The sequence below is a fragment of the Melanostigma gelatinosum genome (assembly GCF_949748355.1).
Source record: "Melanostigma gelatinosum genome assembly, chromosome: 3".
Lineage (NCBI taxonomy): Eukaryota > Metazoa > Chordata > Actinopteri > Perciformes > Zoarcidae > Melanostigma > Melanostigma gelatinosum.
Window position 1 is genome coordinate 12806260 of NC_136636.1, and position 16098 is coordinate 12822357.

Here is a 16098-nt window from a genome sequence, read left to right on the forward strand (position 1 = left end):
GTCAGTGCATTTAGCTTCAAACTCTGTCTTGATCGGTGGCTCACACACGTGTGTACACATAAACAGAAATACTGAGGAAAGCAAAAGTCAGCGCATGATAAACTCAATATCTGTTGCTTTCTGCAAGTACTTCCCAAAAGTTATTTTTACAATATAGTCTTTTTAATACATATATTGCATTGAAGATGTAATCAATGCAAGCAAAAATGGGCTTTTATGATTATTTGTCCTTTAAACATTCATAATTCTCTCAAAATGTCCCTATACGCTTGGGCTTTTAATGGCTGCTACTAAAATAAACATCCTCTTCTTATTCACTGTGTCTTGTGGCTCTGACACTTGCATGTGTGTGCTTTTCAGTTGGCAGCGTGTCGGAGCGGTATTCAACTGTGAAATGAACCATGGAGGGGTCCAAGAGGCCAGTCACTAGCCGAGCCAACCGCCGCACGACCACTAGCAGCAGGGGAAGCAGTAGTCCGAGGAGGAGCCGCAGCATGCAGCTGGGCCCTCACTAGCACCAAGTGGACCTGGTCCTCTCCTCTTCACCTGGGGCCGGGGCTGCAGAATGCTCAGTCCTGTCACCCCATACAGTGAGTCTGCACTGCTTTTTCCTTTTTATTCTCTAATGTTTGGACGGATATGTTGTATGGCCATGGCCAATGGTGGATGTGTTTGGCGTGTTGTACGTGAACGATGGCACCTAGATTGGTTTGTTTTTCTGTACAACTTCTTCTTCTTCTTCTGGGCTCCTCTTTTGTTCAGGACTCGTCTTCTGTGTCTCAGTAGAGGGAAGCGAGGGGCTGGGGGGTCTCTTCGAAGTCATTTTGAGAAGGCAGATATGCTAATGGCTTTAACAGCTGAATCTGCAGGCTTTGCATTGAGGAATTTCACAGAAAGTGTTCAGTCGCTGTTTTTTTAGCCCCTCCATGTAAATATAGTATCGTAACAATTTACCAAAGCACCGCTGTCTGTCAAAGAGCAGCATGCACATCGTGACGGAGAGCAGTTGATCGTATTCAGAGCTTTTCTTTCTAAATGAAAGATACATAAAATGTTGGTTGTACTCATTTTCAAACAATAATAGCACTATATTTCTGAGGAAAGATATTGTTTTCTAAAGTGGAAGACGTTTCCAATGTGTCGAGCATTAGTGTGTAAAGCCAGATTAAATCACACAAATCTCTGTGACACATCCCAGTATAGGCCTCACTTGGATATGTGAGCGGTTGCTATCCAGGCTGATGAATATGCTTATATTGATTGACTGGGCTATTGATTAGGCCAAGCTTTAACAGGATTACAACGCTCACCTGATTGGAATAATGCAACAGGAATTTACTTATAGGTTTTACTCTTCTAAAAAGCTGCACAGAGACAAAAACTGGAAAACGAGGGAGTTTTCTGAGCGGACAGAGATTTTAGTAACGTACGTCTGTCACATTCCTCCCTCAAAAAGACTCACAGTGTCACGTTAAATTTCTTCCCTCAGAAACGTTAAATACAGACAATCCTATGAAGCATTTATTTTTACAACCACAACTACTCAAATGAAACTTCACCACACGCACACACACACTCACTCTCTCAAATGAGTAAACATAAAATCACAATCAGCTACACCTCATTATGCTCTCCGTCTATAATGATGATGAGCAGTTTTAGCCCTTTTTAGCCGCCAGTTAGCAGGGTGAAACGATTTTGTGAATGAAAGCCAGATCGTTAGTAACCTGGTGTCAGCAGCTACTCATTAGTCCTGTATAGAGGGCCAAATAAACATCACCCTCCATTCACACACACACACACACACACACACACACACACACTCCACATTAGTCCTCTATGGCAATCATCACAGCTTGTTAAGCAAATTGTAGCACACCTTAGCTCCTCATTAGGTGTTATAGTAAAGACCTGCGCTGCTGCTGCTGCTGCTAGTGGTAAAATGACAGAGAAAGAGCAAAGTGAAGGGCAGATGGAGGGGACGTGAGGAGGGACTGGTCAGCTGCAGCCTGATATACGAGTGGACACAATAAGCAAAGAGGGGCCAGGCCACCCTCTGCCACATGTGTGCGAGCTAAAGGAGCGGGGGAGGGGAAAACTGACCACACAGGCTCGGACACACGGTCCTGTCTTTCCTACAGCACAGAGAGAAAGAGCGAGGCTCAAGAAAGGAAGACGATGGGGGGGGGGGGGGTATCTAAATCTGAGTAAAAGAAAAAGAAATGTAATGAGAGGAAAAAGAGCATCACAATGATTCAAAGCAAAATAGTTTCTCAGTCGTGCTTTGAGGTAAATATGTGTGCTGTGTCTGTTTGAGCGTCAAACGCCGCATTCTGACTTGAATTGTTACGTGATTTGTAGTTAGAAATCTATTGTAGGTTAGAGATGTGTACAACTTGAATCAGATATGGTACAGTCGTTGATTGGCTGACAGCCTGGTGGAACGTGCAGATCTGGAGAAAAGGGGGAAGGGAAAAGAGGAGGGAGAGGGAGGATGTTCTCCTCAGCAGAAGCTCCTTCACACTGGCTTCAGCGTTTAGACTCTGGTCAGTGCTTACATAACAATCTAACCCTCACTTACTCTGTAAGCAGGGAAGACACCGAGCGCTGTACTGTGTGTGTGTGTGTGTGTGTGTGCGTGTGTGTGATAGATATATGACTGTGTGAAGTCCATTGTCCATTTCCTCAAGAATCTTGACACACTCCACATTCATATCCCATTTCTCCTCTGATGTGTTCTGTATTGATCTTACAGCAGTGGTGTGAATTAACTCTAACTAATACAAATCGCCCAATAATGTGCAAACAGCCGATAGGGTCATTTATCAGCACTGTAAGCAAGCATGTTCTCTCCCTCCCTTCCTTCAGCCGGAGAGTGGAGAGTGCGTGCTGAGCGTATGGAGAGGATATGTGCCTTGTAAATAGATCTTAGGTTAGATTCCTGGCATTCCAGCAGCCTGACTCAACCGATAGATGACCAAGAGAGCTCCTCTGCCTGTTGGCCAGCTGGAGATAAAACACTGCACAAAAAGCACAAGACAGGAGTTCGCTTGAGCCTGTGTGTGCATCTTGCTGTGTGTATTCCTGAGTGTCTGTCCATCTTCAGGAGATGTAGTTCTTTGTTTACTGTGAGTGGAGTAAAAAGCTCGAACAGAGGACCATTCAGCTCCAGAAGGGTGATTTTATGTTTCCCCAGCAAGCCACCTCTGATGCCTCACAACCCCCAAATCCCCATTCCCGTCAGCCCCTTCCCCCACACGTACTTTCATCTAATTAACCCCTAATTACTCATACTGACCATGCAGTGGACCACGAGTCAAGCTAGCCTCCACTGACACACAGAACGCATCCATGACTTGCATAATTGTGTTTCCTCGAAAGGGAAAACCACACGATGAATTTGTTTGTCACATCCTATCAATGACACCAAGAAGAAAATCACAAAAAGTAGTAAAGTGCACTGAAACTGGTGTTCGTGGAGGTTGACAGCTCAACGGAGAGCTGGGAGAGTTACACTCAGTCCATCTCTTTATTGTGTGGATCAGGCTCCTGCTTACAAACACTTTACTGCCTGCTTTACACCCCAGTGCACACATACTGCACACATGTAGCAACCATTTATAAGTCTCGATTAGGAGAGAGGAGGAAGAGTTTACTACGACGCTGTCATTTTACCTCACTTCCTGCTCTGGGTAGATTCAAATTAGATTTACTTGCTTGTGTCGGGACGATTAATTACACACACACCTTTGAGTGTAAGTTACATGGCAGCTACACTGTTTATTTTGGTTCCCGAAGGATTCTGCTGCAGCTTACCGGTACATACACCTCTAACCACATTTATATGAAACTACATGTCGTGTCTGCAGGATTGGTTTGCTTGGGATGTTAGTGTTTCCCTCTAACCTCGATATGCTTGATCCCCTCTTGCCTCAACACGTTCTCACCGGCCATCTCCATCTCCTCTTCTGATGTAATCTCGCTCTTCTCAATAATGCAACACAAATTGGTTCTTTTCATCTGGCGAAGTCATTTTGAAAACGGAAACATTCTCTTCACCATCAATGTGAATCGTGTACACGTGAAGAAATGAATTTGAGAGTACGTAAACAAACCAAACTGCTGCAAGACAAAGAGGAAACACTGGTGTTGGTCAACAGTATGATAATCACAATGATTAAGGAAAGCTGTCAGAGTACCAAGCCGGCTTAGTACTCATCTTTGCTTCTTGGTAAGCCAAGCATGGCCAAGAATGAAGGGGTGTTTCCAAGCCCCGAGCCAACATGACTTGCTAGATTAGGGTTAGGGGCTCACTCGTCCCTCCTAATACCTAAACCCTGCTCCCCAACATCCGTACTTAAACACAGATGTCTGATGCAGCACTCGTTAACAGCAAGAGGTTTTAATCTGTCGCAGAAATTCACATTTCCCGCTAAACATGGTAGTGTTTAAATGTTTTGAAAACAACTTTTTAAGAAGCACTCTAGGTCTCAGGACTATGACTATCTTCACGTGGATAAAGAGTGAGTATTTGCTATAGTGAATATAGTAGTAATGTATTTCACATTTCCTGGAAATACAGCCAACATAGGAGTAAGCTCACCAGTGGTGATGCTTCGTTAATTCTTGTGTCCACAATTGTCTCAGAGCAGTGACTCTCCCACCAGCCTCGTGTGCTCTCATCCTTCGTTCGTCTGGTTTCATTGGTCTGGTTCTTAATGCGTCAAGACCCTCCAGTTCACTATTGCATCGTGTGACCTCAGAATGATCCTCCGTTTTCACATTCCTTCGCTGCATTTTGATGAGGATTCCAGGCACATTAGATTACTGCGCTCTAATTTGTCTCGGATAGATTGTAAACCATCGGGTAAAGACGGGGTGAGATGAGTAGATTGAAGGCAAAGCGGCAAACGTTTGGCTCATGCCTGCAATCAGCATGACCAGTGAGCATCACTCTGACGACCCTGTATCTCTCCGCATGAAGGCCACAGGACGGACTTCACACCGCAGATAATGTTCTGTAAGTCTGCAAAACCATTGTATTTGTTAACGCATTTCTAATTAAATGAATATATGTATTTAGCTGAAGTCTGTAAATAGCTGCAGACGGATTCTTAGTGAGCGAACTTCTGTTCAAATTACAGGAAGTCATTTAATGCAAAACTACTTTCACATCTTTCTCCCTGAACACAACTGTTGTGCACATCATTGTTTTCAGCGTCTCATCTTCCATACCATGCAAAGGAATGCACTGCAATTCGAGAAAATAGACATTTGCAATGTTTACTCGTAGAAAATATATTTTTAATTCACCAACTTAACTTACTTCTTGGACTTCGACAAAGAAGAGCTAAGGAATGTCATTTTTAATGTTATTTACGTAGATTAAATTCTGGTGTTTGATATTATGTTCATTGACAGTCGAGTCGTTGGTTCGCTGGGTTCCCCGCTGGAGTCTGAGCTGAAGGAGTTTCTGGTGAACCTGCATGGTTTAATCTGCTAAATCCAACCTGGTGGCACCGATAACAAGCATTAAGAATAATAATAATTATTACATATAATTGCCAGTCTTCTCGCTGATGGTCTCATTAACTTATGTAGGTCACATAGAGGCATCGGTAATACATTGAGACCAGTTAAATGTTCCTCACGGTAACTTTTATGTTAGAATGTTAAATGCAGCTCATTTAACTCCACTGTCAGGACGAGATGTTGGTGTCCATACAGAGGAAAATACCTTAATAATTACAGGAGACGTGAGGGGATGAAAACCCTCTGAAGATGGCCTCTAGTTTATTCCTTCAAGTTTTTCAGAATAACTTTTTGGGGCTCTGATATTGATGTGAATGACTGAACCCTTTGGCTCTGTCTGTAATGACAAATCTTCAAAACAGTTGCTTCCCAGTAGCCACTGCGGTTAAGGGTTAGAGGGCTTATGGCAGGGGTCTTCAACTAAAATTCTGGGTTAGGGTTAGAGTTGACCTGCAGCTTTAAATTCAGTTCATTCAGGTGTGAAGTGATGTCAATAAAAAAGTCACAATATATTGTTTTTGTCTTCTAAAAACATAAATCAGTGAGCATGGACTTTATCTGTGGTTATTAAACCACTTGTTTCAGCTCTATCCTCTCTGTTAACATCATTGTTGGGACAGTGAATTCATGCGTTAGGATTCTGATCATTTTGGGCTCTTAGGTTTATTTTCTGTGTCTTCATTTCAGATGTGAGTGTGTACGTTTGTTCAAAGGAGTTGTGCATTGTCTCGTAGTGCGCTTTATTTGCCGCTTTTATCAATAGTTACGCTTTCTGAACATGTGACACACTTCCTGTGGGAAGAATTAACATAGAGGAGTCTGTTCATTCCTGCTCATAAATTATATTCTCTCTGAACACTTTTCTCTTTTTGGAGAACTGGTATATTTATCTATACTAGTAATAAATAAAACATCTGTACGGTTCCCTTTTTTACCAGCTTGTTCCTGCCCAGCTTTTTGAACACTTAACAAATGGCATTAATATTAGTATTAGCCAACAGCAAGATATTAATGAAAACTACAAGGTGTCATGATTGCTGCTGACTCTGGCATCTGTCTGACTGTCTGTGGGAGTGGGTGGGTAAACAATGCTTCATTTACTTGCATAGTGAGTTTGATATTTTCACTTCATAGTTTATCTTAATTCATGGAATAATTATTTTTCCTGAACTCAAAATAAAAATAATTAGCTCAAGCTCCACCAGCATGGAGCCATTTTGCATCAATTGTTTCATTTAGTGCACGTTTGTGTGCATTGTGACCTCATGATCATGTAGGCTTGTTGTCAAACTAGGCTAAGGCTGCTCGTGTTAGCTGTCTATGGGTGAGCTTGGGGGTGTTCATGTTTATAATCACATTTGCTTACCTGTCGTTCTTTGAACTCTTTGTAAAGTTGGGGGTGTCTGTCTGAAAGGTGCTTTGCCGTGTTCGACGTGTTGCCTCACTGGTCTGTGTGGCTTTGAAACACGTTTCGCAGACGGGTCTCTGTATGTCAGTGGGCTTTCCTTCACTGTCTGCAATGTAGCCAAAGTACTTCCAGATGATACTTCTGGCATCTTGTTTTCCAACAAGCCGAGGATGGTCGGTAAAAGCTCGTGCATGTCTCCCCTGTGATCACTCTGTGAGTGCACGCGCTGCCTGTTGCTGTGAGCGCTGGGTAGCCCCGCCCCCTTGAAGCCCCGCCCCCTTGCATGCCTGCAGGCAGCATGACAGGGAGCCGAGCAGCCAGTGCGCTCTGATCGCGCGCTATTTTAATAAAGTATCGACACTAAAAATATGCAAAATCGTATCGTTTTTAACGTACAGGTACCGCGGTACCTTTTTAGTATCGATACACCGTGCAACCCTACCGGTTAAATTACAAACTTGCTGCCTAATATATGTGTGATTCCGAAATATCGATTTTAGGTCCTGGGTCCGGATCCGGACCGCGGTCCGCCAGTTAGAGACCCTGGCTTAGAGGCTCCCTAACCCTGTGCCCAGTAGACCCACTTAGCAATGCAACCATGATCTGTAGATTACTAAAGAAGTACTGGCAGATTATAAACAATGAAAATAAGTGCTACTTGCAACCCGAGTCTTAAATCAAAGCTTAAATTACAAGACTACCACAAACACGTTTCCTATGACTGCAAGACAATCATCTATGGTGCTGTTATCTGTCAAACTGAAGAGGAAAACATGCTTCGAAAGGGAAAGATTATTTTCAAGAATAAATAATGAATTAATACTGAAATGACAGTGTGTAAAAAACTAAAGTCTGATCCATAGAAGGCAAAAGGCCAGAAATGAGAACAGATAGGAAAGGAAAGGAAATATATCATGATATTGGTGCTAATTTACTGAAACATATTGTTGAAAAGCATACTGACAGAGGCAGTATTTGCCCATCCCTGTTGGTGAAACTGAGGCAGGAACTTTTTGCTCTCTGCGTATAGCTGTTGTAGGGAAACCCCTCTGGCTCAGGCCTGTGGTTGGGACAGTTTAATAATACTCTGCAATGCCTGGAATGTCAGCCTAATGCCAGTTCAAAAAGAAAAAGCCTGCAAAAGCCAATCAAAGCCACAACCACTAAACCAGAGGATTACATGTTTGTGTAAATGTATAATCACGCATGGCACACGAAAAAAATGTCAGACTTCTTGGACTTCTCAATTAGTCAGTGCACTTGTAATAGTGTTCATAGATATAGTGGTCCAGTGTCTCTGTGTATAATTAAAAACGACTCCCCCCCCCCCACCACACACACACACACACACACCACACACACACACCTCCTATTCCCCGTCCAGCAGACCCCTGAGGTTTGAGCCGAATTAGATCACACGCTCGGTGGGGGTGGCTTTGTGGACTAAGAGAGTCATAGAGAGACAACAATGGCCCTAATGTGAGTGAGGCAAAGGTAGAGGGCAGCTCGCGGGCTGATAGAGGCTTATCGCTGTGGAGACCAGGCTGGGGGCTGTGTTGCCGGCTTCACATAAAGATTAGAGCAGTTGTCCTCCTATGAGACTGTGTAGAAGAGCAAAGGGCTAAGCATTGACATGATTCTGGAAAAGGGTCAGCTAGCCTTTGCGATTGTGAGGGCAGATATTCATGGTGCCCGACTCTTTACTTGCTTGTGAATTTTGGAAGACAGAAGAGGCCGGTCCGGACAAAATACTGCATATAGTTGAAACATCATTTTGAGATTGTGTGGACTAATTCAGCTTTGGTCTTGTTTCTGTCAGGTCTGTTGAAGATGCACTGGTCCCCGGAGCACACCGCCCCCTTAACTCAGTGGCCTGAGCAGCACCTAGATGTCACCTCTACCACTTCACCGCCGTCTGCCCACAAACACGACCCCTACGCTACAGCTGGTCGCCGAGGCTATGACCCTGCAGCAGGTTACCCGTGGGCCAGTGATGACATATCAGCCTTAACTGCTTCTTCTCTGCTCAAACGCTACGCCGAGAAGTACTCAGGGCTGGAGCCGTCCTATGAACGCCCTCCTACAGGGGCCTACTCAGAGCCTGGAGCGTTCCTGAAAACTGAATCTGAGCCATGGGCTCTGGGTCAGAGCATGGAGTGCTACCCTGGACTGGAGGCATTGAGCGGCACCAAGGTAGGTTCTGCATCTGTGGGCATCCCAGCCACAGGAAGTGTGACGGTAGTCAGCAGTAACTTGGCATCTGAGCCGGGCTACAGTGGTGCTGGCTCCTGCAATGCCCCGTCATCTCAGGAATACCCTCCTGCCTACAACAGCACCTACCTGTCTTCAGGATACTGCCCTCAGCCCAGCGCAGCACTTCCCCCTGCCCCTCTACACACACTGCAGGCCGCACCCACTCTAGTGCCCAGCTACAGTGCCAGCACTCCTATCTACAACTACCCTCCAGGGTGCTACCCCCAAACCAGCCTGTCCTCTGGATACAGCCACCCCAGTGCCTCCTACCTGCCCCCTGGGATTAGTGCCCCCACTCCTCTGGCCCCTAGGCCCACCATGGTGGGGGGCAGTTACAGCTACCCATCTCACAGCCTCGGAGGGAGCTCTGAGGGAGGCGCACCACTGAAACGCAAGGCCTTTGAGATGGCAGAGGATGGACAGGAGGGAGCAGAGGTGGAGGGATCACGCTACAGAAAGTATGGCAACGGCCACAGCAAAGGTCACGGCAACGGGCACGGCAATGGCTACGATATGAGCGGCTCCACCTCAGACCCGCAGGCCTACAAATCTGGAAAGCCCATGATGTCCCCCCCTTACGGCGGGGCAGGGGACTACAGCCCACCATCAGGCCTAGCAGGAGAGAGCGCGTCAGCGGAGCACACCTTCCCTCAGCAACAGAGAATGTCTGTGAAGATCCCCGCATCGCACACACGACCTGAAGACCCCACTGCAGGGCGCTGACAGCACCGGTCGGCATTTGAGAGGATTCGCTCGCCCTTTGAAAACCAACCAGGGTTCTTTTTGGGTGAACAAAATTGGATAGTCAATGAAAGGTTTTTATTTCACTTTTGAAAAACAAGAAGGCACAAGACTGGTATTTCTTGTGCATCTTTAAAATGTTCACTATTCATGTTTTTCCAAAGATTCGCGGGGGGGCATTTTGCCCTCTAAGGTTGAGGTAAGTTAGGGGTGAGGTTGAGGCATTCTCTGCATAGATAGCATTAAGACAGTCTAAATGTATGAGTGTCTGTTTCTCTCAGGATCCTATTTATGTCCTTTGGCTACTGCAGCACTGCATCTGCAACGTAACTGTTGTAAACGTTGGTGTAATTATTTGTGGCCGTTATGTATGAAAAAGGCCTTTGACTGCAATACGTTCTACCACACCACAAAAATCATTACCGACCAAAAAGTAAGGAAAGCAATAACTGAAATGGTGAGACGACCATACTACTTCAGCACAATCACTGCTACTTTACACAGCTGACTCCAAGGCTCGGTGTGTCAACCTGGCCTCGAGAAATGAAAGTTTCCCCGCTCATCCCTCGCTTTCCCCCGACCTTTACTCATTCTTGACTTCATTTCAGTTTCCTTCACCCTTTCTTTTCATGTTCTTTATCTTATTCTATCCCAGTGTCCTGCTTCTTGTTCTCAACCCTTTTCCTTGCTGAACAACTTTTGTTTTTGTCCAGTTTATACATAACAAGCTGCTTATCAAACGACTACATAGTCTACACGAAGTCGCCCTTTAAAATTGTTTTTACGTAAAGAAAGAGTGGGGAAATAATCTCAGATTTAAAAGTGTATTTAGCATTCATACCATGACAGCATGAGAGTATATTCAGTTCAAAGCGTGTTGTTTGCTTGTATGTTTGTTGATCCTAAAACTAACAGGAAAGTATCAGCGAATAATGGTGCAGCTCACAGATTTAACATTCAAACTATTACAAGAAACAATGACTCCACAAATCAACAGAACAACCAAAAAACTATGCTGAAGTCTGCATTCTGCTAAAATTCACTCAGAGTAAACTGTGTAAAGGTCCATAAGCCTGTTTGTTACTTCTGTTTGGATGCACAGCCCAGACTGAGAGGAACGCAATTTTAAAATGACTTTCTTTATGAAGATTTACCTGCTTGTCTGCTACGGGATTTACTTTTTTTTATGCATTCTCTTTACTTTTGCCTCTGAAAAGGATGATTATATAGTCGTGTTATTGAATACTCAGGAAGAATATTGTTACCTCAGAATGATGAAATAAGAATGTATGTTATTACCTTCGGGTGTTTGTAGGGAGCTTTATGGAGCAAGATGAAAACGGAGCCATGGCTTTTATTAAGAGCAAAACATACTCTGAACACTTCAGGGAAACAATGAACTTACAAGGCCTTGATACTAACAGTAGAAAACATGTACAAAAACACACACACACACCAACACACACACACACACACACACTGCTTCTTAGCTCTGGGAAAACACTTGAGGTTTTTGTACCAAGGCCTGAAATGTTGAATGTAATTCAGATATTTTTCTTAAAAAGGACAATACATGCCATATTGTACATCAATGATGTTTTTAGATATATGAAACATATTTTCTTCATGTATAGATGTAATTCTCTTATAGCTTTTGGTGGAAAAATGAATGACATGTTCAGTGTTAGTGTAGTTAGCAGTGGGGAAACAGTGTTTGTGGACAAACTGTCAAAATAAAGCACTCCTGATTAACAACTTTTGACATATCAAGATATACACATATTACAGTATATGCTCTATAGTAGGTGTGTTTAATAAATGTCTTAATAAAGTGTTCAATCTCCATTTTTCAATATCAGTATTTTAAAACCGCTTGACACAGTTGTCACCAATTAATCAGCTTGATTTGAGCTCAAACACGAATCGACACCATGAAGAAGGGAGAGGTTTAAAATGTGTGTGCACTATCAGAAAATATGTAGTTACAACTGTAAATCTTTTCTTTCAGTGTTGTAGCTTTGTTGCTCCACTGTGCCATCCCTACATAGGTTATGCCATACAAATATCTCTTTTGCAAAATTAAACAAAACCAAACTCTTAACGAACAGCATGCCCAGAGAGTGGATCCCCACACATAGAAAGATTTAGGGTGTAATGCCGCTTCAGATTTAGTCTGAAAAAGTATTTTAATTTGGAAATGTAAACGCGTGAAATTACTGAACAAAAATAAAAATAAAACGCATCACACAAAGATTTAGCTTCACATTATGCTGCAGAAAAAATACATATTAATAAAAAGGTGTTACACAAATAACAATGTACTCTTACCCCCAGATTTTAAAAGTATTTAAGCGCTTAGCTACAATTAGATGCTCTTCAGTGTCAAACAAAAAATGTGATCTACATTAACTTACACACCGCAACAACAGTATTTGCTGTTTCTTGGTGTAACTCTGATTCATTGAAGTAACTTGGAGTTGAATTAGTCCAACTGATGGGAAATGGCATTTCAGCGTTATCTTCTTAATCCAGTTGTACTTTTGTTGTATCTTGTATTCTCTGTAACCATTTCTACCTCATTTTGAAGACATTGTACATGAAAATATTTATTTCATGTCATTTCACTTGCTAGTTTAAGGAGCAATGTTTCTAATTCTTGACCTGTTAAAGTCTACCTCACTAAAGACTGTTGCATCATAAAAATGAAGATATCACAACAACAAAAACCTTGACTTTTTTTTTTGTCTGTGAATGTTTGAAGTTTGAGTGTCGATATCAGTCACTAAAATATATGATGACGAGAGCATAACATATGTTCCAAAAGGTTTTCTCGTTACAGATGTGCTGACCATGTCCAACTTCATATTGCAGCATAATAGTAGCAATACCCAAATGTTCTGTCAAGAGAGGACTCTGTTCCACGATTTGTATTTTCAACCAGTGATGATCCTGAGGTACTATCTTTGATTTCTGGTCCATATATTTATGAAAATTTCCTTATAGTTTCTTCTGAGGTTACCCAGAAAGAACCATGTAATTTGGCACTAATTATATTCAAATGGTACAATTAATTCCAATTAATTCATCTCGAGTCTTTTACTCAGTAGACAGCAGATCAGCTGAACATAATTCAACAAATAATAGGTGTAGAATTTTCTGTAATAAATTAACAATTACATATTTTTTCACTTGGATTTAAATGGAGCAGTTATTTCAAGAAAATTATTCTGAAAAGCAACAACTGGTTCCAAAGTCATCTACTACTTGAATTACCATTCTCAGAACACTGTCCCCTTTTCCATATAATCTGTCCAATTTTACATTTTAAATTATAAAGAAATAATGGACCGATAAACCAATCACCCAAATCTTTATTTCTCCTGCCAGTAATATTGTATTCATATTTGTAGCCCAAGTTGCAAAACTGGAGAGGAATAAGAAGGCCATCCGTGTTATGTTAAGACCCCATTAGAAGCCTAGGAATAGAATAAAAGGACAGGAAGAGCAGAGAAGATGCTGACCCCCCCCCATCCACAGCTTTATTGTCCGGAGGGCGGAGGGCATGCGCTCGCGGGTGACAGATGTCCGAAACTTTTGTCCTTTTATCCACAGTGAATGTAGCCCTGCTGCAACGTCCAAAGTATTTCACAAAACTGTTTTACATGAAACATATCTTTGACTATAATGATGATTAGCAAATACCGCCTAAAGTCCAGGCATCTTAAACAAACCTTAAACCACATTCCTGGCGCTGGCTGTATATAAACCAGCCATCCGTATTTAAACCTCTTGCTAAGATTCTATTCCCATCTATGAGCCTCACTAGCCTCAGAGCCAGACTCACTTCCCATTGTGAGCAACATCAAAAGGTAACTCTGTTAAATGGCAACGTTTATCTTTCAATGTAATTCATTCAACCTGTGAAATTAATCATGGTCCTTCTGCCAAAATACATTATCTCTGACTGTTTGACAATTACATTAATTTATTCTCCAGCTCATACAAACAATAGCAGCAGCAGCTGCTGCACAAGTGCCCGATAACAAGAATAACAGTGACACCTACAGGGTCTTACTAAGAAATACCACATCGTGTTTTACAACTGAAAATAATCGAAAACGAACAGAAACATTGTTGCAAAGTCACTCACAAAATACAGTGAAGATGAATATAAATATAATCTCATAAGCCTTTAATTAAGAACCCATTGATGGAGCATGAAGGCATTTTACAAACGATCAGCACAGACGTTGGTCTGTTGGTCACATTATATTAAATGAATGAAACAGGACTTATTGTTAGGCTTCCAGGCTCTGTTTGTCTTTTACTTTTCAATTTCAAGATGCTGTCCTTTGCGCCTCTCTTCTGTTTTGTTCTTGTCACTTCTAGCTCGGTCATTTTGAAAGAGTGATGTCTTTCCAAATTGGGCTCTTGCTCTGCAAAGGCCAGCACAGTTTACACTGTAGGCGTTTGTACAAAGAGAGTATAAGGATAAAAAAGGCATTACACAATTGGTATCTACTTAATATGCTGTGGACTATGCACTATAATACATGTTCATTCATTAAGCCAACACTGTCACCCTGATGTTTCAGGATCTTATACCCGGTGGTGATACTGTATACTGTTGCTGGCTGGTCTTCAGAACTCGTTCTTCAGGGTCTGCGTGTCCAGCCCTGGCGTGGATGGTACTGCAAAGTCTGTAAAACGCACTAGTATTTGTTTCCATGTGATCTTGAGTCAAATAAGGACAAACTTATTGTGAGGTTCAAACTTTTGGGGGGGAGAGGCAGTGGTGGAAGAAGCATTCAGATCCTTTAATTAAGTCAAATATAAATAATAAATAATCTGTAAAGGTACTCCATTCAAATATCATCAGCAAAATGTATTTGAAGCATCAAAAGTAAAAGTGGTCTTTAAGCAAAGATAATAGCCCGATCACTGTTATACTTTTATTTTCACATTATTGCGGTATTATTCACATGAACACAACATGATATTGTTGTAGTTGGTATAGAGGGTTGCTTATTTAATCTACTTTTATACCGGGTGAGAAATGAACTTTTATTGTCCACCTGTGAATGTGGTTGGTGGGCATCTACATACGATGCATGCAGACAGACGCACACACGGTACAGTGAGCTTCCCTGTCCACCTGCAAATGGCTTGTGAATGTTCAAGTTATACCATCCCCCAAATAGATACCATTGTTATTGTTTTAGCTGGTGAGTGAAGTAAATTTAGCAACCACTTGCATATACATATACTTTTTGTACAAATTTCCCCCTGGGGATGAATAAAGTATCCATCTATCTATCTATCTATCTATCTATCTATCTATCCATCTATCCATCTATCTATCTATCTATCTATCTATCTATCCATCTGTATTGTCCCAGCATTTAGCTGGTGGCTGGTGCTAATCTCCAACCCTGTTAAAGTATAATCCTGTTGGGTAGTTTAATGACCATGTATCATATTAAAATCTGAATCTGTAAAGTTACTTCTAGCGAATACAGAAGGCTAATGGGTGGAATTGAATGCACCTCATGGAAATGCTTGAACACTTAAGTACAAGTAAAGTAGGCTACAAGCACTTGAGCACTTTGTGCTCCACTTTTGTTGAAAGCAATCGATATCAAGAAAAGGATGAGCTCATCCTTACTTTTGTTGACCACCCATACTGAATATTAGACATTTGTACTGTCCTAATTAGGAGATATTTCAAAGTAAATGGCATACATTTAAATATTCAATAAAAAAACATTGAACTGAATGGCAAACGTTTATTGATCAAAATAAAAGCTGAGGGCTGTCTTTACTCAGCGTTGAGGGACAAACAGACTCATGTTTTTTTGTTTTTAATGTCATGCTCCCCAATATCCTCACAGCTCATACACTTCTGAACTGTGTCTACTCTGTGATTAGTGTCTCAGTCTAAAAGTATTTATACTTTTCAAGATACTTGGGCTTCTGCAACTTCCAAACACAACATTTTATGGTTACATTCCCTTTAAAGCACCATACCCTGAAACAAAAGCATTCATTAGTGTGTTTGCGCACCAATTTTATTGAATCAAATTTTATTGGACGACAAACTAAAAACACAAATGACAGCGAGAACTCCGCCACACTTCCATCGTCTCTGAGAGGCATATTGATCA

The 16098-nt window shown here is 42.0% G+C and overlaps 1 protein-coding gene across 1 annotated transcript in view; it reads left to right on the plus strand.

Moving 5' to 3' along the window:
- LOC306775612 (fidgetin-like protein 2) overlaps nt 1–9916 on the plus strand; it is a gene marked incomplete at its 3' end in the record, with an annotated part of 10478 nt that extends 562 nt beyond the window's left edge. Inside the window, exons 2-3 of the mRNA XM_079266071.1 lie at nt 361–590; nt 8760–9916. Coding sequence (XP_079122197.1) covers nt 566–590; nt 8760–9916 — 1182 coding nt within the window. The 5' untranslated portion in view covers nt 361–565. The remainder of the gene's footprint in view (nt 1–360; nt 591–8759) is intronic.
- Nucleotides 9917–16098: the final 6182 nt, after the last annotated feature.